Genomic DNA, 22515 nt, shown 5'->3' with positions numbered 1-22515 from the left:
AAAGTACCAAACCAATCAGGTGTTCGAAAGTAGGTGACATCACAACAGTGCAGCGGAAGTTTACAGATGAGGCAATGGATGTCACACCTTTTATTGATGATTTTCTTTCGGAGTGTAGCTGAATTGTATTGCTGGAAACATCACCTTCTGGTATAAAGTAGAATTTGAATTTTGATTCACTGATCCATTGAAATATCAGCAATGCCATCTTAACTGATCGAAAATAGGGTAATTTTAACAAACTCCATTAATGAAGGTCTTTGTGACTTCTGTTTGATGTAAAAGTGAGAGTATAACTTATGATTGATTGTTATAGATGCCAAGATATAACAGTAAAGTTGATGTGTCTGTTTTGCAACTTGCACAATTAATATAATGATCAGTGTCAAAAATATGTTCATAATATATACCGTATTCCATGTAATAAGCGCCCCACTCTAATAAGCACCCACAGCGATATTTGTTAATATATTGGCTTGTGAACAATCCTAATTAGCACCCCTTCCGATTGATCAATGTACACAAGACTTATTTATTCGTGTATAATATGCACTCGTGTTTTATATGCATCCTTAATTATTGGCAATTAAATTCTGAAAAAATATATCTTTCGTATATAAACATTTCGGGCTGTCAGCATAAACCACAAAATATATCTTTCAACTGTTTTTTTCTCTCACCAAAATACCATTCTAATAAGAGCCCCCTATTTCTAATTTTGAGAGTGCCCTGGGCTCTTATTCAACGAATACGGTAATAACAAATTTGACAAAACTCTCAGTAAGTATACTACTACTTATACTGAAGGTGATTATTAAATGATCAGTGGGAAAGTATTATCAGAGTAAAGTAACACGATATGTGACAAAAATAACAATTGAAATATGACAGCAGTGGGAGGCCAAAATGTTTGGTGCAAAAAGTAACATTGACATAACAAGCATGGTTGTCTTCAGATGTCATTCCGGAACAGAGATAGATGGTCAAACTATCCTCCAACTGTGAGTTGTTCAGATTGCATGGGTCATGGACCACTGGTTGTGGGAACAGTCACTAACCACTGTCTTTCTTTTCTCTCTACTTGCATGCCTGTTTCATCCATACTGATCATTAATGACTGGAGTTTCAAGGTGTTGTGGAACAATTATGGCTGAAATGATTCATTGATGCTCTGGTCCCCAATAATGTCAATCTCAGCAATACACTAAAGGATACACTTCCTACTGAATCAATACGTGGATCATTTCATAAAGTGTTTCATGTGGACATCAGGGCCCCGTTCCACAGAGCGATCTTAGGGCTAAGTTGATTGTAACTCACTAAGTATGTGATCTTAAATTTTTGTTACGATCAGCCGCCCGTTCCACAAAGCAATCTTAACTAAGAGAGTTGTAAGTTAAGATCAAAATGCTAAGTTGCTCCGGACCAACTTAGGATTGCTAAAATCGATCTTATACCATAACAACAAAGATGGCGACTTTTATTATGGTGTGCAAGGAAATGTGTCGTCTGCTAAACATGACCAAGGGAGGCCACTCCAAGGGAAAATTTCGTATCTTTATGGCTGAAGATTCCGATCTTTGTTAAGATCGGCTACTTAAGAACTTGTAAAGTTTCAATCGCCCTAAGATCGCTTTGTGGAAGGGGCGTAAACTTTAGCTAAGACGATTTTATAATCGACGTAAGTCTCTAAGATTGATTGTAGTTACGATCGCTTTGTGGAACGGCGCCCAGATATAGTATAACCAGGGTATTTTGGGAAAAGGCTTTAATGTTAATGTAAACACGTCGTTTATGAAATTCTATAAAGTTCTAGGTTGAAATATGAAATAGAAATGAGAAGGGGGATTGTACTGGGAGGAGGCGGCGACCTACAAGTTCAAAGATTATTGGTTCCGTTTTTTCTGGGTGATAACTTCTTATGAGTTTAAGGGAATATAGCAGGAACTGCCTTCACATTCTCGATTTGTCTAAGTCTGTGTTTCATACTAATCATTATTTGGTGTTGTAAAATAACTGGAAACGAGTGTCACATCAAGAAGTGTCTTTGGAAATTGTTGGGTTTTGTTTTCCTTTATTATATCAAAAATGGAAAATACTCACATACATTTATTCTGAAACAGTGTATAACAGTACAAATGTTTTGCAGAGTGTTGGGACAAATGTTGTATAGTTACATCATTGCATCCTTTCAGCCCTAGTGAGAATGTTATTAGAAATGCAGTGTTGGATGTGTGGAAATGTGCAGCATTTGTTTATTTACAAGGTCTAGACTATGTTTCACTTTGAAATACTATTTACAACTTCTATACCATATCTCAGAATAGCATGCCGTTTATCACTTCAAGACTATATCACTGTTTTTTACATACTATCTGTCAGTTTAACACAGTTCTATTTACAACGTCTAGACCGCACGATGGAAAAATAATGTATATTTTGAATGAAAAAACAAGCAGTTCCTGTTTTGTGGCCTTGATGTTTAAGGCCATGGTGAGGCATTGTTTTTGTTACATGGCTTATAGCTGCTTATCTACAATGAAGTATATTATATTTAATCTTTTAATGAGTCATGCTTTACCTTCCTGTGGACAGATTTAAATAATTAGCTGTCTAGCATGTCCACAGTAGATAAATATTGTAAAGAAATTAAATCTTTGTTGTACAGTGTTATATTTCATCTTTTCATCCTTGCAACTGGGATTTGTCTAGACATTTTCCGGGTATGGTGCAACATATATTAGTGAATTGGTCCTCAATAACACAAGCCACTGTATGCCATATGTTTCAATGTAAGCTCTGGGTTACAAGTTAGAATTGGTCCTCAATAACATAAGCCACTGTATGCAATATGTTTCAATGTAAGCTCTGGATTACAAGATAGAATTGGTCCTCAATAACATAAGCCACTGTATGCAATATGTTTCAATGTAAGCTCTGGATTACAAGTTAGAATTGGTCCTCAATAACATAAGCCACTGTATGCCATATGTTTCAATGTAAGCTCTGGGTTACAAGTTAGAATTGATCCTCAATAACATAAGCCACTGTATGCAATATGTTTCAATGTAAGCTCTGGGTTACAAGTTAGAACTGGTCCTCAATAACATAAGCCACTGTATGCAATATGTTTCATTGTAAGCTCTGGATTCTGTGTAAGAATTGGTCCTCAATACCATAAGCCACTGTATGCAATATGTTTCAATGTAAACTCTGGGTTACAAGTTAGAACTGGTCCTCAATAACATAAGCCACTGTATGCAATATGTTTCAATGTAAGCTCTGGGTTACAAGTTAGAACTTGTCCTCAATACCATAAGCCACTGTATGCCATATGTTTCAATGTAAACTCTGGGTTACAAGATAGAATTGGTCCTCAATACCATAAGCCACTGTATGCAATATGTTTCAATGTAAGCTCTGGGTTACAAGTTAGAACTGGTCCTCAATAACATAAGCCACTGTATGCAATATGTTTCAATGTGAGCTCTGGGTTACAAGTTAGAATTGGTCCTCAATAACATAAGCCACTGTATGCAATATGTTTCAATGTAAACTCTAGGTTACAAGATAGAACTGGTCCTCAATAACATAAGCCACTGTATGCCATATGTTTCAATGTAAGCTCTGGATTACAAGTTAGAATTGGTCCTCAATAACATAAGCCACTGTATGCAATATGTTTCAATGTAAGCTCTGGATTACAAGTTAGAATTAGTCCTCAATAACATAAGCCACTGTATGCAATATGTTTCAATGTAAGCTCTGGGTTACAAGTTTGAATTGGTCCTCAATAACAAACCACTGTATGCAATATGTTTCAATGTAAGCTCTGGATTACAAGTTAGAACTGGTCCTCAATAACATAAGCCACTGTATGCAATATGTTTCAATGTAAGCTCTGGGTTACAAGTTTGAATTGGTCCTCAATAGCATAAGCCACTGTATGCAATATGTTTCAATGTAAACTCTGGGTTACAAGATAGAACTGGTCCTCAATAACATAAGCCACTGTATGCAATATGTTTCAATGTAAGCTCTGGGTTACAAGTTTGAATTGGTCCTCAATAACAAACCACTGTATGCAATATGTTTCAATGTAAGCTCTGGATTACAAGTTAGAACTGGTCCTCAATAACATAAGCCACTGTATGCAATATGTTTCAATGTAAGCTCTGGGTTACAAGTTTGAATTGGTCCTCAATAGCATAAGCCACTGTATGCAATATGTTTCAATGTAAACTCTGGGTTACAAGATAGAACTGGTCCTCAATAACATAAGCCACTGTATGCAATATGTTTCAATGTAAGCTCTGGGTTACAAGTTTGAATTGGTCCTCAATAACATAAGCCACTGTATGCAATATGTTTCAATGTAAACTCTGGGTTACAAGATAGAACTGGTCCTCAATAACATAAGCCACTGTATGCAATATGTTTCAATGTAAGCTCTGGATTACAAGTTAGAATTGGTCCTCAATAACATAAGCCACTGTATGCAATATGTTTCAATGTAAGCTCTGGATTACAAGTTTGAATTGGTCCTCAATAACATAAGCCACTGTATGCAATATGTTTCAATGTAAACTCTGGGTTACAAGATAGAACTGGTCCTCAATAACATAAGCCACTGTATGCAATATGTTTCAGGGGTGGTCGGGTAGCCTAGTGGTTAAAGCGTTCGCTCGTCACGCCGAAGACCCGCGTTCGATTCCCGACATGGGTACAATGTGTGAAGCCCATTTCTGGTGTCACCCGCCGTGATATTGCTGGAATATTGCTAAAAGCGGCGTAAAACCAAACTCACTCACTCACTCAATATGTTTCAATGTAAGCTCTGGATTACAAGTTAGAACTGGTCCTCAATAACATAAGCCACTGTATGCAATATGATTCAATGTAAGCTCTGGCTTACAAGTTAGAATTAGTCCTCAATAACATAAGCCACTGTATGCAATATGTTTCAATGTAAGCTCTGGGTTACAAGTTTGAATTGGTCCTCAATAACATAAGCCACTGTATGCAATATGTTTCAATGTGAGCTCTGGGTTACAAGTTTGAATTGGTCCTCAATAACAGGTGCTTGTTGTGTGAGCTGAAATAATAGGTTGGGTGGTCAGGGTTGTTGACATTGTTGATAACGTGGAGAGTTGCTCATAATCCCTGTCATTGTCTGGTCAAGACTTGATAACATACAGGTCACAGTCGTATAGCTGGACATTGTCTGAGTAACAAGCAAAGAAACATGGTGTCTTGTTAAAAATGTATACAAAGATATACAATTACGTGTTGGAAGGTCATACATTACAGCATCTAGGTCGCGACGTCTTTATTTAGGCCACAATGGATGGGAGAAATATAAGTACATTTGTGTGGCTGAATACTTTTTTATTTGGCAGAAAGTATTTTTGTAGCCAGTTTGGGAAAGAAATGTTAATTCTGTTTATAGGATAAATATCTTTACACAAACAAATCTACTTCTGGGATAGTTTTGTTCTAGGGGTTTTCACTGACACAAGAGACAACATACAATGCATATGATCAATTACTGCAATTACTTACAGTTACTTTAGTTTCGTAGTGGTATCATTTTATTTTTCAGATGTATCCCAGAACGAGAACTGAGGCAAATAAAAATAGTTCACACATTATATTTTATTTTATGTTGTTTGTGGCTTTTGGCTTCCTTCTTCAAATCTTTAAACCAAAGGAAACAATTTGTCGCCATGTCATGCATGAGACACTATTATCTATTTATGTAGCAGGATTTTAAGAGCAATACACCATGCTTTGGTCTTGTGATATCCTGACATCAGTCATCCAGACCTAGTTCCTTGTCATTTGACCTGTGTGTGCATCTGGCTGATAATGGGCACGCTGCTATCCCAGGCATGTATTATTGTGTGTGTCAGTGGAAGACAACCCTGGTCATATCCAACTAGTCCGCAGCTTATTTCTAGCTTGTGTTTTTTTTGTAAACTAACTTGATGTTGGGATAAAACAAGTTGTCTGTGAAGTTTTTCACCAGTCTCAGACTCACAGCCTTGTGTCAGTCTCTGCTTGTATCATGTTGCTTATTACTGTCACTCACTGTCTATCCTTTCTTTCTTGTCAAGATCTATTTTTTCATTATTAGTTTTTTGTAACCTTTAACCAACAATTACTTGATAATGTAATAAGGTCAATTGAAATACACTTGTGTTGTTAAATATAGGGAAGTAGTATAGTGAAGTACGTATAGCATTTAACTATAGGGAAGTAGTATAGTGAAGTACATATAGCATTTAACTATAGGGAAGTAGTATAGTGAAATACTTGTAGCGTTTAAGGATATTGCTACTTGATTTTTTGTTGTTTGTTTTAAAGTGAAGGACACTGACAGAGAATGTTTTAAATGTGATAAAAACCTATTCTCATTTATCATGTTTATAATTGATCATCATACAATCAAGATTGTTTACAATACAATAATTAAAGTTGAATTTTAACCTCTTCCCATCACTAGATAGTAGCATATACATGATCCAGACCTCAATGTATGTACGGAAATATGTTGATGTTTGTTTTGTTTTTAAGGTGTCTCCTGTTGCCTGAGAGCAAAATAATGTCTTGTTTAGCTTTGTAGCAGCATGCGAACTTTGTTTTCTCTACATTTCATGTACCATATGTTTTTGTGCACACATTGTTTTACCGAACGCCAAATATTGCATCCTGTATTCAGGAAAGATTAAGGGACACAAATGGTTTCAACTGCGAGTCCATTGGATGCAACATAGTATGGTTGTTGGAATGATTTAACTAATTAAAACATGTACGGAAGATGTATCTTATGTTTATGTTCTAATTAGAAATACAACAATGTTTGGACAGTCACTACTTTGGACAAGGAAATCTCAATGTATGATAAGCTTTAGGCACCACACCTTGTTGTTCATGTCTGTTGGTAAACTGGTCCCCGGGACTCCCATACTGACGCCTGGGATACCCACAATGCATCACTGAGAGCCCCACTGACTCAGACATATATAGACAATGGTAAATCTCTGTGTGCATCCCATTAGTAGATAAACCTACTGTGTTTTGAAATTTGATGTACCCCCACTGTAGAGTAGATGCTGCTTATTTTAATTTGGACACAAGCACTTTGGATGTTGAAATATAAGTTTGACATTGACATTCATTACCCTGAATTGATTTTAATTGAGGGCGTGTTGAATAATACTATTTCACATCATGTAGGCTGTGAAGCGAGCCCACGGGGACGAGGGAAGCCTCACGCGTGATGTGGAGAATAGCAGGGACAATGATGAGAATGAGATCACCATTGACAACGAGCAGTCCATTCCAGAGAAACTGCTGTCTGCCAGGTTTGAGGTAAGCACGCCCTAGATGTTAGGGCTGTAACCATGGTAACGACATCCATATTATTTGTGAGTGGGTTTGAATTTTACGCAATATTCCTGCAATATCATGGCGGGGGACACCAGAAATGGGCCTCACACATTGTACCCATGTCAGGAATGGAACCCGGGTCTTCTGTGTGACGAGCGAACACTTTAACCACTGGGCTACCCAGCCACCCCTCATATTTTTGTGTGTTTTTCAACTTCATACTCAGCTTCAGAGGGAGATGGTGAGAGAAAATATAAGTGAAAAAGATTCCTTTTTTGAGAATACAACAGATCAGTATGCTAAGTTGACAGTTGATTAAATATGTCGTTTTGCTCTCCAGTACGATAATTTCTGGTGAAAACAATTGGAGGTTTTAAAGGTATAGGCTTTTCCAGGCTTTTTGCTCCTCAATCGCATGCCTGGTGGAAATACAATATGTGAGATAGTGACGTGATGCACTGCAGCTCTACAGCACATGACTAATAGGTCACAGCATGATATAGTTACTGAAAGGTGATATATGTCTTGATAGTAAAACATGACTATAAAAAAAACCCAGATAACACTGATCATTTTGATGTCACAATGGATCCTTGTCATCATTGAGTGCTTGCACCAATTGACAAAAGCAGCCTGGATTTCACAGAAGCATTCGCAGCAGTTTCTATTGTCTCAGATTTAAAATGTCTACTGAAATGTTTTAACTTGTACCAGTACACAACTAGTCAATCTTCAAAGGGGCAAAGTTACGCAAGTTACTGATGTCATAATCATGGATGGAGTATCAGCTTATTCATTTAAAACTCTCACAGGGTAAATGCATCCCTTCTCTTATCTGTTTTTATATCAATCAGATGTCTCTGATCATGGAAACACCAGAGTTTGATTCATGGCGTCTGCCAGGTTACTATCTGTGAAGATGTATTGCATACTCACTCACTCACTCACTCACTCACTCACTCCGTTGTTTGCTGCAGAGTCTTGACTACGACATCTGTGAGAATGTGCTGTACCAACGTGAGGAGAAGCAGAAGACTACCAAGGTGAAGGACACAAACAGAGGAGAAAAGATTTAAGATTTAAACTTGATAGAGGGACTTTGGTGACCAGGTTTAAAAATTAGGCGACCAATGAAGATCTGAGCTTGATAGAGGTGATTTGGCGACCAGGTTTAATAATTAGGCGACCAATGAAGATGTAAGCTTGATAGAGGTGATTTGGTGACCAGGTTTAAAAATTAGGCGACCAATGAAGATCTGAGCTTGATAGAGGTGATTTGGCGACCATGTTTAAAAATTTGTCGACAAATGAAGATATAAGCTTGATAGAGGTGATTTGGTGACCAGGTTTAAAAATTAGGCGACCAATGAAGATGTAAGCTTGATAGAGGTGATTTGGTGACCAGGTTTAAAAATTAGGCGACCAATGAAGATGTAAGCTTGATAGAGGTGATTTGGTGACAATTAGGCAACCAATGAAGATGAAAGCTTGATAGAGGTGATTTGGCAACCATGTTTAAAAATTAGACGACCAATGAAGATGTTATCTTGATAGAGGTGATTTGGTGACCAGGTTTAATAATTAGGCGACCAATGAAGATGTTAGCTTGATAGAGAGGCATTGGTGACCAGGTTTAAAAATTAGGCGACCAATGAAGATTTAATCTTAATAGAGGTGATTTGGCGACCATGTTCAACAATTAGGTGACCAATGAAGATTTAAGCTTGATAGAGGTGATTTGGTGACCAGGTTTAAAAATTAGGCGACCAATGAAGATGTTAGCTTGATAGAGGTGATTTGGCGACCAGGTTTAAAAATTAGGTGACCAATGAAGATGTAAGCTTGACAGAGGTGCTTTGGTGACCAGGTTTTAAAATTAGGCGACCAATGAAGATTTAATCTTAATAGAGGTGATTTGGCGACCAGGTTTAAAAATTAGGCGACCAATGAAGATGTTAGCTTGATAGAGGTGATTTGGCGACCAGGTTTAAAAATTAGGTGACCAATGAAGATGTAAGCTTGACAGAGGTGCTTTGGTGACCAGGTTTTAAAATTAGGCGACCAATGAAGATTTAATCTTAATAGAGGTGATTTGGCGACCATGTTTAACAATTAGGCGACTAATGAAGATTTAAGCTTGATAGAGGTGATTTGGTGACCAGGTTTAAAAATTAGGCGACCAATGAAGATGTTAGCTTGATAGAGGTGATTTGGTGACCAGGTTTAACAATTAGGCGACGAATGAAGATGTAAGCTCGATAGAGGTGATTTGGTGACCAGAGTGTTATGTTATGCCACAATGAAGGATCAAGATAAGAGCAGTGTGGATGGGAGTCCAATCTAGTTTTTATCTATTTTAATAAAAAAATTATGGGTCGGTGGAGGGCATTGTAGAATAGGCTTCAAAGATGACAATATGGAGTCTCTGTCTGTGTATGTGTAGGGCATCATCCGGATGGAGGTGGCGCGCTGGTTCGTGTCGCTGGTCATCGGGGTGTTGACGGGGCTGGTGGCCGCCTTCATTGATGTCATGGTGGAGAAGTGCTCCTCCCTCAAGTACAGCTATGTCAAAAACTGTATCCTTGCCTTTAGAGATGGTGAAGTAGAATGAAAATATTTATATGCCAATCAAATCCAAATTCCACAGTAATTAATCATTGATTCTTATCCAACAGCATTCTGTGCTTGATCCATAAACTAACTTTGTTTTTTATAAGTTTGCTTTAAAGATATGTTAAACTGTTACTTACCTTAAGTATTATACCAGGATATTATCACATCGTATCCCTTAAGTATTACAGTTAGGCCAGGATAGGACCATATTGTTTTCCTCAAGTGTTACTATTAGACCAGGATAGGACCCTAAGTGTTACTGTTAGACCAGGATAGGATATTAAGTGTTACTGTTAGACCAGGATAGGACCTTAAGTGTTACTGTTAGACCAGGATAGGACCATATCATTTCCCTTAAGTATTACTGTTAGGTCTGGATAGGACCTTAAGTGTTACTGTTAGACCAATATAGGACCTTAAGTGTTACTGTTAGATCTGGATAGGACCTTAAGTGTTACTGTAAGACCAGGATAGGACCTTAAGTATTACTGTTAGATCTGGATAGGACCTTAAGTGTTACTGTTACACCAGGATAGGACCTTAAGTGTTACTGTTAGATCTGGATAGGACCTTAAGTGTTACTGTTAGACCAGGATAGGACCTTAAGTGTTACTGTTAGACCAGGATAGGACCTTAAGTGTTACTGTTAGATCTGGATAGGACCTTAAGTGTTACTGTTAGATCTGGATAGGACCTTAAGTGTTACTGTTAGACCAGGATAGGACCTTAAGTGTTACTGTAAGACCATTATTTGACCTTAAGTGTTACTGTTAGATCTGGATAGGACCTTAAGTGTTACTGTTAGACCAGGATAGGACTTTAAGTGTTACTGTTAGACCAGGATAGGACTTTAAGTGTTACTGTTAGATCTGGATAGGACCTTAAGTGTTACTGTTAGACCAGGATAGGACCTTAAGTGTTACTGTAAGACCAGTATAGGACCTTAAGTATTACTGTTAGATCTGGATAGGACTTTAAGTGTTACTGTTAGACCAGGATAGGACCTTAAGTATTACTGTTAGATCTGGATAGGACCTTAAGTGTTACTGTTAGACCAGGATAGGACCTTAAGTGTTACTGTTAGATCTGGATAGGACCTTAAGTGTTACTGTTAGACCATGATAGGACCTTAAGTGTTACTGTAAGACCAGTATAGGACCTTAAGTATTACTGTTAGATCTGGATAGGACCTTAAGTGTTACTGTTAGACCAGGATAGGACCTTAAGTGTTACTGTTAGACCAGGATAGGACCTTAAGTGTTACTGTAAGACCAGTATAGGACCTTAAGTATTACTGTTAGACCAGGATAGGACCTTAAGTGTTACTGTTAGATCTGGATAGGACCTTAAGTGTTACTGTTAGACCAGGATAGGACCTTAAGTGTTACTGTTAGATCTGGATAGGACCTTAAGTGTTACTGTTAGACCAGGATAGGACCTTAAGTATTACTGTTAGATCTGGATAGGACCTTAAGTGTTACTGTTAGACCAGGATAGGACCTTAAGTGTTACTGTTAGACCAGGATAGGACCACACACTAGTCTTGTATGATGATATGCAGCTGTAAGGGAGGTGCTGCTTGTTGTGTTTTCCTGAGCTGTGTCTAGATGTGGACAGCTGCGTGGACAACCACTGCCTGTATGTGCCCTTCCTCATGTGGATCAGCTTCAATGCTGGCATCTGCATGGTCGGCGCCATCATCACAGCCTATGGCGAGGTACGTAAGTAAATAGAGGAAGTTTGTGTTCATCAATAATGCCACTTGGTGTGTTTAATTTACCCCCCAAAACCTACATTAACAAACATGTTGGAGACATGCACATTTGTTATGTTGTCCAAGTGTGATTGTTGTATTGTCCTGGTGAGGGATTGTTGTATTGTCCAGGAGAGATTTTTGTATTGTCCTGGTGAGATTACTGTATTGTCCAAGGGAGATTGCTGTATTGTCCTGGTGAGATTGTTGTATTGTCCTGGTGAGATTGTTTGTATTGTCCTGTTGAGATTGTTGTATTGTCCTGTTGAGATTGCTGTATTGTCCTGGTGAGGGATTGTTGTATTGTCCAAGGGAGATTGCTGTATTGTCCTGGTGAGATTGTTGTATTGTCCTGGTGAGGGATTGTTGTATTGTCCTGGTGAGGGATTGTTGTATTGTCCTGTTGAGATTGTTGTATTGTCCTGTTGAGATTGCTGTATTGTCCTGGTGAGGGATTGTTGTATTGTCCAAGGGAGATTGCTGTATTGTCCTGGTGAGATTGTTGTATTGTCCTGGTGAGATTGTTTGTATTGTCCTGTTGAGATTGTTGTATTGTCCTGTTGAGATTGCTGTATTGTCCTGGTGAGATTGTTGTATTGTCCAAGTGAGATTGTTGTATTGTCCTGTTGAGATTGTTGTATTGTCCTGGTGAGATTGTTGTATTGTCCTGGTGAGATTGTTGCATTGTCCTGGTGAGATTGCTGTATTGTCCTGGTGAGATTGTTGTATTGTCCTGGTGAGATTGCTGTATTGTCCAAGTGAAATTGTTGTATTGATATTTTGTCCTTGAGGTGTGAAACTCTTACATTGTGTTGGCAGCCGGTGGCAGCAGGGAGTGGAATTCCCCAGATCAAGTGCTACCTCAATGGCATCAAGATACCTCATGTCGTCCGCTTCAAAACCCTGGTCTGCAAGGTGGTTGGGGTCGTCTGTGCTGTAGCAGGAGGTCTGGCTGTAGGGAAGGTGGGTTCAGCTCTCATCTGCCAGGTGGGGGGGGGGGGGGGGGGGGGGGGTCGTCTGTGCTGTAGCAGGAGGTCTGGCTGTAGGGAAGGTGGGTTCAGCTCTCATCTACAAGGTGGTGGGGTTGTCTGTGCTGTAGCAGGTCTGGCTGTAGGGAAGGTGGGTTCAGCTCTCATCTACAAGGTGGGGGGGTCGTCTGTGCTGTAGCAGGAGGTCTGGCTGTAGGGAAGGTGGGTTCAGCTCTCATCTGCCAGGTGGTGGGGATTTCTGGAATAAATTTGCCCATTAGATATATGCGCCTATAATAGTAAGAATCTCAAGTTGAAATTTTGATTATGTAGTGAACATCTAACGTTCAGCTTTCTCCTACATCGCATGATATTCTGTGATACAATGGAATTGATTTCCAAGGTTGAGTGAGACCCAACTCACGTCAGGCTATGTTGAACATGGTCTGTTAGAGCTTCCATGTGTTAGTGCAGTAGACTGAACTGCGACACAGATGGTGTATTTGTTGATGAAGACTGACAGTGTGTTATGACTGCAGGAAGGCCCGATGATCCACTCTGGTGCCGTGATCGCAGCCGGGGTGTCTCAGGGGCGCTCAACATCATTCAACCTGGACTTCAAGGTAGGTCACCGAGTCTTGGTTCGTCCTTGTCAATAATGTCATACATCTTTAGTGCAGAGTTGTGTCCCTTACCTGTGCCAGAAACTGAGGATTGTGGGTTCAAATGCCAGAGTCACCCTGATTATGTTTCTAGGTTTGTCAGCACCATACCTGTGTTTTCACCAAGATGGTTAACATCTAAGATATGCATCATTTTCGGCTTTCCACCCACATCAATCTGACATGCTGTGATATTCTTCTGAGTGGCATGGAACTCCCCTGCTCGTATACATCGTTTACTGTTGGCTCAAGATTCATATTTTGATTGTTGCTTCCGGCTGACAAGAGACTTCTTGTCACAGAAACTGTGTGCAGGTGTTGATGCTACTGGACTTATCCGTCCATATCGGTATTTACCTCTTCACTAACTTAAACATGGAGAGAAAACATTTGTTACATCCTGAATACATTGCTACAGGGCTCTAGTGTGTCAAGTTTAACAAAGTAACATCAGGCTTTTCTGGAATGTTTATATATACATTTTTGTTTGGTGTATCAGATATTTGAATACTTCCGCACGGACACGGAGAAGAGAGACTTTGTGTCGGGTGGGGCGGCAGCAGGCGTGGCAGCGGCCTTTGGAGCACCTGTGGGAGGGGTGTTGTTCTCCCTGGAGGAGGGGGCCAGCTTCTGGAACCAGGGTCTCACTTGGAGGATTGTAAGTTACCTCACCCTGCCTTGACATAAGCCCCTAGCTGGGCTATAAGCCCATATCAGGTATATGCCTGTATATGCAGTGTGAGACAATATCTAGTCAACAGCTTGTGTAGAGTGTAAGTCTGTATCTGGCGTATTAGTCTATATCTTGAGTGTAAGTTCATACCTTGCATAAAAGCCATTATCATACCTCTATGTCATAATGATGAGATCTGATTGGTTCACATGATCTTGATAAAATACTATGTATCCCGACTTGGAGTGAAACAAATTTCTCAACGGGAAAATAAATCCCTAATACCCTGCCACGAACAAGACAGGCTGCACATAAATTTCTGCTAGGGAGAATAAATCCTTTATACCCTGCTTCGAAGCAAAAAACTGCTTGCTTTTTCCGAGTCAGTGAAAGTCACATGACGTAGCACAAGTTAATCTGCACTCAATCGAACATTTGTTTTCTATCAATTTTGAATTTGTTTTCCTTCTTTTACAATGTCATTTTAAAACATGTCAGTAAGATAAATTTGTTGTAGCAGGATTACTTGAAGTACCTGTGATTTTATGCGTCCTCGGGATTTTATGCCACTCGGGACACATAAACCCCCAATACCCCTCGTGATTCTGTACAACTTACAATATTTTGTGTATAAAACCAACAGATATTAAACCCATGTCCATTAATGGGCAGTAATGTACGGTAGTCACATTTATCAACTGAGATCCTGTGTTATTTTCTTGAATGCCTGTTTCAGTTTTTTGCATCCATGACCTCCACCTTCACCTTGAATATTGTACAGAGCTATGTCAAAGGTCATGCGTGGGATCTTTCATCACCTGGTCTTATCAACTTTGGAAAATTTGATGTAAGCCTATTTCATTGTTTGCCACATATCACATCCATCACAGAATAAATATCGTGCTTCGTACAGGTATTATGTTTTTTATGCCATTAACACCTGTTTTAGTCATTAACACCTGTTTTAGTCATTAACACCTGTTTTAGTCATTAACACCTGTGTTTTAGTCATTAACACCTGTTTTAGTCATTAACACCTGTGTTTTAGTCATTAACACCTGTGCATGCTCGTTGATTTCACCAAAGCTGTAAAACGTGTAAAACTGCATCACTTAGGGTTTTTCTCCCACATCAAGCTGACATGCCACGATCTGACTGAAATACTGTTCAAAGCAGTGTTTAACCCACTCCCTGTAAATGAGTCTTTTCTCCTCCCAGAATTCAAAATGAATGATATAAATGAACATATGTTTTCTCTGTTTTCAGAACACACAGTATTCTGGTTTTGAGATCCCTATCTTCTTGATAATGGGAGTGATTGGTAAGTGGCGGTCTCAGGGCCGTAAGCAGTGAACAATCAATACATCCTTACCTGATTAAACAAATATTTAGTCAATGTTCTTGCAATCTGGATGTTATAGGAATTCGATACTATGTTTTTGATAATGTGAGCATGAAGATGGTTGATGTGATACAGGACCTGGTAATGATATTTCTTCCAATTTATGTGTTACATTGTATATGCAGACAATAGACGGTGAAAATATTTTGTTGTAGACAGTGGTTCCTTCAAAATACTTTCCGAGAATATTGGTTTAGCATTTGGCTGACCGCCTATTTCCTGTCTTGGATTTTGTTCTTACAATCCTGGCCCTATGCCTCAGTATGGTACTGGCTGACAGGACAGACTTGCCACTTGTGTTGTTTAACAGCTAGAGCAAGAGGACAACAGTTTATTAAGATATATAATCCTGGTTCACCCCGATTATATTTCTGGGTTTGTCAGCACCATACCCCTGCTTGTGGGTTTCACGTGACCTGCATTTTTTCCTCCCATATCAAGCTTACACTGAGATGTAACTGGAATACTGTTCACAGCGGCATTAGACCCAACTCACTCACTACTGAGTAACTATATGTTACTCGAAATGTTTTTTTTAAAGAACACTCAATATTTCCATAGGAGTATAGTGAATGTGTCATGTCAAAACAGATTGACCATAGTTGTATGAAAAAATCGGGAGTTCCCTAACTTCTTTTGAGTAATATATCAGGGAATGTTTGCAAAACCAAATCATGGGGCAAAGCAACAGTTTGTTTTTATGTGTGTTGGAGCACACACAGCGCACTTGTGTATCTAGTGAACAGTTTATGCAAATGTCACTTTCACTTTCACTGACCAACTGGTTTCCTTTAGGTGGCTTGTTAGGAGCTCTGTTCAATCAGATCAACTACAAGCTGACTGTCTACAGGATGAGGTGAGGCTTTTTCTTAAATATTATTACTAGACAATGAAATGTTGTCATGCCTTGTCATGATGTTACCATGGTTACAGTAACATACAAATCTAGCAACCTAAGCTGGTCATAAGAGCTGACGTAATGGATGTCAGACTTGGTGACTTGGTGACTTGGTTAATTGCGTGTCATCATATCCAGATGTGGTGGATCATTGCTCATAATATCAATCACTGGTTTGTCCGGTCCAGATCCAGGCTATTGTCATATTCAATCATGTGAAATCTCCACGGAAAAGCGGAAAATCACGTTTTTTAAAACGGTAGTCCTCGGAAAGAATCATCTTCCGCATAAAAACATAATCAAAGATATATTTTTTTTTAAATCGCCGAAAATTATTAGCGTGTTTCCGGAAAACGGTTGCGGATTGTCCGGTTTTCTATCAGAGCTTTCAACATGATATATGCCTGTACTATTATTCATGACACATATGTTTTCTATCACGAATACTTGCACTATAGCATGGGATGTTGTGTCACACAGATAATTGTAAATACTCAGAAGATGGCTTGTTTTTAAGATAAAGTTGTCTTTTAGCCTATAAGAGAAAAAAATGAGATGTTTTACAGTTGTTGGGTGTTGTGATTAGCGAGAAAACTATTTCTTCAGTGTCCGAAAACCCATAACACAGGGATATATGTTGTATTAATGTCTTATGTTTGCAATGTTGTTTGGGTTTTCTTCGGGATAGTACAAGGTAATTTATTTTTTTCAATATGCCTTAACATGGGGGAAAGGGTTAAACATTTCACGCTTGTGACAGTTGTCCAGGGGGAATGAGGGTTTATGGCAATATTGCTCCCAGACCCAGCGGGTTGCCAGGTGCGCAGAAGCTATGCCCGATTATTCTGACATTTTACTGCATCCGCCATCTTTGTTTATTTGACTAGACTTTTGCCATTCACTTATAACATTTCTTGGTTTGAATGTTGTCCAAACTGCACAAAATTGCTTAAAATGCAACCAAATGTTTAAAACATTTCTGGGGGGCAGGACTCAGACCCCCCCTAGAGTTGTCCTCTCTTTTCGGCAAAACCGGCTCACATCCCAGCATATTGCTGAAGTATTGCTGAGTGTGATGTTAAACAATAAACTGGTGTTTCTTAGATTTGCACATTTTGTACATCGTTACTTTATCATGCTTTCATCATATCCAGTACATATTCGACTTTGTAAACAGAACCCAACAATTTGTTAATGCCCTTCCAGTGTTAGACATTGGCACCAGTCCTGTATCCCTTTCCAGACAGCCCAATAGGTCAGGTATCCTAAGGAGAGTAGAAATTGGCCATTTTTAAGGGTTTTCTATGTTATCATTATGAGGACTAGTGGGCTAAAACTGTTAGTCTCTATCGCTGCCTTCCCATTGGAAAATGATGCTGAGGCATGTCGGCTGATGTTGTTCTCAATGTCAACAGTGTATCGTAGTGATGAACATCCTGTACATCCATCTGTAGGTTCATCCAGAAGAAGTGGAAGCAGGTGCTGGAAGCCATGATAGTGGCGGCCATGACAGGTCTGTTGGGCTACATTTCCATCTACTTCAACAACGACTGCGAGCCCATGAAGGGCAGCGGAGACGGAGAACCTGTACAGGTTGGTCAGCTCACTCACTCACTCACTCACTCACTCACTCACTCACTCACTCACTCTCCACATATCAATCACTCACTACAAATATCAATCGATCACTCCACATATCACTCACTCACTCCACATATCACCCACTCACTCACTCACTCACTCTCCACATATCAATCACTCACTCCACATATCACTCACTCCACATATCAATCACTCACTCACTCACTCACTTACTCACTCACTCGGGGCGGTCGGGTAGCCCAGTGGTTAAAGCGTTCGCTCGTCATGCCAAAGACCTGGGTTCAAATCCCGACATGGGTACAATGTGTGAAGCCCATTTCTGGTGTCCCCCGCCGTGATATTGCTGGAATATTGCTAAAACCATACTCTCACTCACTCACTCACTCACTCACTCACTCACTCACTCACTCACTCTCCACATATCAATCACTCACTCCACATATCACTCACTCACTCCACATATCACCCACTCACTCTCCACATATCAATCACTCACTCCATTTATCGCTCACTCACTCCACATATCACTCACTCACTCCACATATCACTCACTCACTCACTCTCCACATATCAATCACTCACTCCACATATCACTCACTCACTCCACATATCACCCACTCACTCACTCACTCTCCACATATCTATCACTCACTCCACATATCACTCACTCACTCCACATATCACCCACTCACTAACTCACTCTCCACATATCAATCACTCACTCCACATATCACTCACTAACTCCACTAACTCCACATGTCACTCACTCACTCCATATATCACTTACTCACTCCACATATCACCCACTCACTCACTCACTCCACATATCACTCACTCTCCACATATCAATCACTCACTCCACATATCACTCACTCACTCCACATATCACTCACTCACTCACTCCACATATCACTCACTCACTCCACATATCAATCACTCACTCCATTTATCGCTCACTCACTCCACATATCCATCACTCACTCCACATATCACCCACTCACTCCACATATCACTCACTCACTCCACATATCACTCACTCACTCCACATATCACCCACTCACTCACTCTCCACATATCAATCACTCATTCCACATATCACTCACTCACTCCACATATCACTCACTCACTCCACATATCACCCACTCACTCACTCCACATATCACCCACTCACTCCACATATCACTCACTCACTCCACATATCACTCACTCACTCCACATATCACCCACTCACACACCCACTCACTCACTCTCTACATATCAATCACTCACTCCACTTATCACTCACTCACTCCACATATCACCCACTCACTCATTCACTCACTCTCCACATATCACCCACTCACTCATTCACTCACTCTCCACATATCACTCACTCACTCCACATATCACCCACTCACTCACTCCACATATCACCCACTCACTCCACATATCACTCACTCACTCCACATATCAATCACTCACACCACATATCACTCACTCACTCACTCACTCACTCACTCACTCACTCCACATATCGGTTTCAGTTCTTCTGCCAAGACGGCTACTACAGCTCGACAGCCAGCATCTTCTTCCAGACTCCTGAGGCCAGTGTCAAGAACCTCTTCCATGAGGACATCGGTGAGTGATTGTCCCCTTCTGTGAGGGCATCGGTGAGTGATTGTCCCCTTCTGTGAGGGCATCGGTGATTAATTGTCCTCTCCTTGAGGACATCGGTGAGTGATTGTCCCCTTCCTTGAGGACATCGGTGATTAATTGTCCTCTCCTTGAGGACATTGGTGAGTGATTGTTCCCTTCCTTGAGGACATCGATGAGTGATTGTCCCCTCCCGTGAGGGTGTTGGTGAGTTATTGTCCCCACCCGTGAGGGTGTCAGTGAGTGATTGTCCCCTTCCTTGAGAACACCAGATTGTCCCCTCCTGTGAGGGTGTCGGTGAGTTATTGTCCCCTCCCTCGAGGACATCGGTGAGTGATTGTCCCCTTCAGTTAGGACATTGGTGAGTGATTGTCCCCTTCTGTGAGGGCATCGATGAGTGTGTGATAGAGTTTATCACATGTATACACTATGTGGCAATTCCCTGCTGTTATTCGGCTGTATGATGATTGCAGTATACATCAGAAGAAAGGTTTACATTGGTCGTTTACTTATATGTGATTTTGTTCCCCAGGATCCTACAACATTGAGACGCTGGGATTCTACACCCTTGGCTACTTCTTGCTGGCATGCTGGACGTACGGTCTGAGCGTGCCCAGTGGGCTATTTATTCCAAGCCTTCTGATTGGTGCAGCCTGGGGCCGGATGTTCGGTATCTTGCTGCAGTTCCTGTTCCCCCATGCGGTCAGTGCAAACATTGATGTGTAGTAGCTGGATGTTGAGCAGGATGAGACTGATGCAAACGTGATGTGCAGTAGCTGGATGTTGAGCAGGATGAGACTGATGCAAACGTGATGTGTAGTAGCTGGATGTTGAGCAGGATGAGACTGATGCAAACGTGATGTGTAGTAGCTGGATGTTGAGCAGGATGAGACTGATGCAAACGTGATGTGCAGTAGCTGGATGTTGAGCAGGATGAGACTGATGCAAACGTGATGTGCAGTAGCTGGATGTTGAGCAGGATGAGACTGATGCAAACGTGATGTGTAGTAGCTGGATGTTGAGCAGGATGAGACTGATGCAAACGTGATGTGTAGTAGCTGGATGTTGAGCAGGATGAGACTGATGCAAACGTGATGTGCAGTAGCTGGATGTTGAGCAGGATGAGACTGATGCAAACGTGATGTGTAGTAGCTGGATGTTGAGTAGGATCATGGATTGTTAGCTCATGGATTGTTAGTCAGTTAATTAATCATTACATCACAACAACATGTTCACAGTGTCACAACTGCCGTCATTGTTGGCAGATTTCGGAAATAACGGAAAGATATATTTCCTGGCCCCTTGAAATTTTTCTTAAGCAGATTTCACTATCAGTTCTACATAAATGATTCTACTTTGGAAGAGAGTAGGAAATCATCATTAAAGCCAGTGGCACCATTATTTTCTGTGCATATATGACATATTACATGCCCTACCTGACTCTTGTAGGTCCCTGTCATAAGACAAATGAAATGTGACATATTGTCATGAATACGTAGGGACTGACCAGTACATTCCACCCAAGGATCCACTGGTCGCAGGTTCCAGATTCCAGAACAGTATTTCAGTTATGTTACAGAGAGTCCACTTCTTCAGCAATGATGCAGGTCGAGACGGTTACTAGTTTGGTGAAACTTAGCAATTCAAAATAAGTTACTTTGATTGGTGTTGAAGTATGGCTTGATGTATCTTGTGTTGTTTTCCAGGACTGGGCAGACCCTGGCAAGTATGCTCTGATCGGAGCTGCTGCTCAACTGGGTGAGTCTTGAGGCAGATGGCTGGGGTATAACTGTCGTAGTCCCCATGTTGGGAGTATCAGATGGTGTTGGGGTGTTATTAGATGTTAATGCTGGGAATAAAGGTTGAATATTCTGTAGATTCCATCACAGTGCCTGGAAAGGTCTCTCACTCGTGTGTCTTAATCACATGACGACAGAGAACTAGGATGTAACTTGCCTCATCTTTTATATAACACCTCATGATGGTATTGCGTTAAAGTTAACCAGATTTCCTTTCGTTGCAGTCTGTCTGATGAGAGTAGATGTTTCTAACGGTGTCACAGTCTATCTCTGATAATTACAAGCATGTGTTTTTGACAGGTGGTATTGTCCGGATGACGATCAGTCTGACTGTCATTGTGGTGGAGGCAACTGGTAATGTGACGTTCGGTCTCCCCATCATGATCGTGCTGATGGTGGCCAAATGGGTCGGTGACTTCTTTAATGAGGTAGGACTTCACTGACTAAATATTGACTGCACAATTCAGAAAGTACACAATTGATTTGAAAGGTTGTTTTAAAGCCAAAAAACACCTCCATCATTGTACAATCAAACAAACCTTTATGCACTAAACATACTACAGGACAGGTGTTGTGACACTCAACATACTACAGGACAGGTGTTGTGACACTAAACATACTACAGGACAGGTGTTGTGACACTAAACATACTACAGGACAGGTGTTGTGACACTAAACATACTACAGGACAGGTGTTGTGACACTAAACATACTACAGAACAGGTGTTGTGACACTAAACATACTACAGGACAGGTGTTGTGACACTAAACATACTACAGAACAGGTGTTGTGACACTAAACATACTACAGGACAGGTGTTGTGACACTAAACATACTACAGAACAGGTGTTGTGACACTAAACATACTACAGAACAGCGTGTTGTGACACTAAACATACTACAGGACAGGTGTTGTGACACTAAACATACTACAGAACAGGTGTTAGGACACTAAACATACTACAGAACAGGTGTTGTGACTCTAAACATACTACAGAACAGCATGTTGTGACACTAAACATACTACAGGACAGGTGTTGTGACACTAAACATACTACAGAACAGCGTGTTGTGACACTAAACATACTACAGAACAGCGTGTTGTGACACTAAACATACT

General features: G+C 40.3%; 1 protein-coding gene across 4 annotated transcripts in view; it reads left to right on the top strand.

Annotated features, from left to right (window-relative positions):
* Window positions 1-22515, top strand: part of LOC139469601 (H(+)/Cl(-) exchange transporter 7-like) — a 34359-nt gene that overhangs the window by 1658 nt on the left and 10186 nt on the right. The window contains exons 2-18 of one of the 4 annotated variants that reach the window (XM_071251812.1): window positions 957-1001; window positions 5603-5626; window positions 7240-7374; window positions 8370-8435; window positions 9836-9968; window positions 11613-11722; window positions 12578-12721; window positions 13266-13349; window positions 13888-14046; window positions 14798-14908; window positions 15328-15382; window positions 16259-16319; window positions 17816-17954; window positions 19487-19580; window positions 20128-20297; window positions 21302-21353; window positions 21695-21822. In XM_071251812.1, coding sequence (XP_071107913.1) covers window positions 957-1001; window positions 5603-5626; window positions 7240-7374; window positions 8370-8435; window positions 9836-9968; window positions 11613-11722; window positions 12578-12721; window positions 13266-13349; window positions 13888-14046; window positions 14798-14908; window positions 15328-15382; window positions 16259-16319; window positions 17816-17954; window positions 19487-19580; window positions 20128-20297; window positions 21302-21353; window positions 21695-21822 — 1710 coding nt within the window. Of the gene's footprint in view, window positions 1-956; window positions 1002-5602; window positions 5627-6985; window positions 7036-7239; window positions 7375-8369; window positions 8436-9835; window positions 9969-11612; window positions 11723-12577; window positions 12722-13265; window positions 13350-13887; window positions 14047-14797; window positions 14909-15327; window positions 15383-16258; window positions 16320-17815; window positions 17955-19486; window positions 19581-20127; window positions 20298-21301; window positions 21354-21694; window positions 21823-22515 lie in introns of those variants that run through there. The other 3 variants (XM_071251813.1, XM_071251811.1, XM_071251810.1) reach the window with 3 other exon arrangements.

This window comes from Haliotis cracherodii, unplaced genomic scaffold (genome assembly GCF_022045235.1).
Source record: "Haliotis cracherodii isolate W230 unplaced genomic scaffold, xgHalCrac1.p SCAF_2, whole genome shotgun sequence".
Lineage (NCBI taxonomy): Eukaryota > Metazoa > Mollusca > Gastropoda > Lepetellida > Haliotidae > Haliotis > Haliotis cracherodii.
Note: the sequence above shows the minus strand (reverse complement) of the source record. Positions and strands in the feature narration are given on the sequence as shown.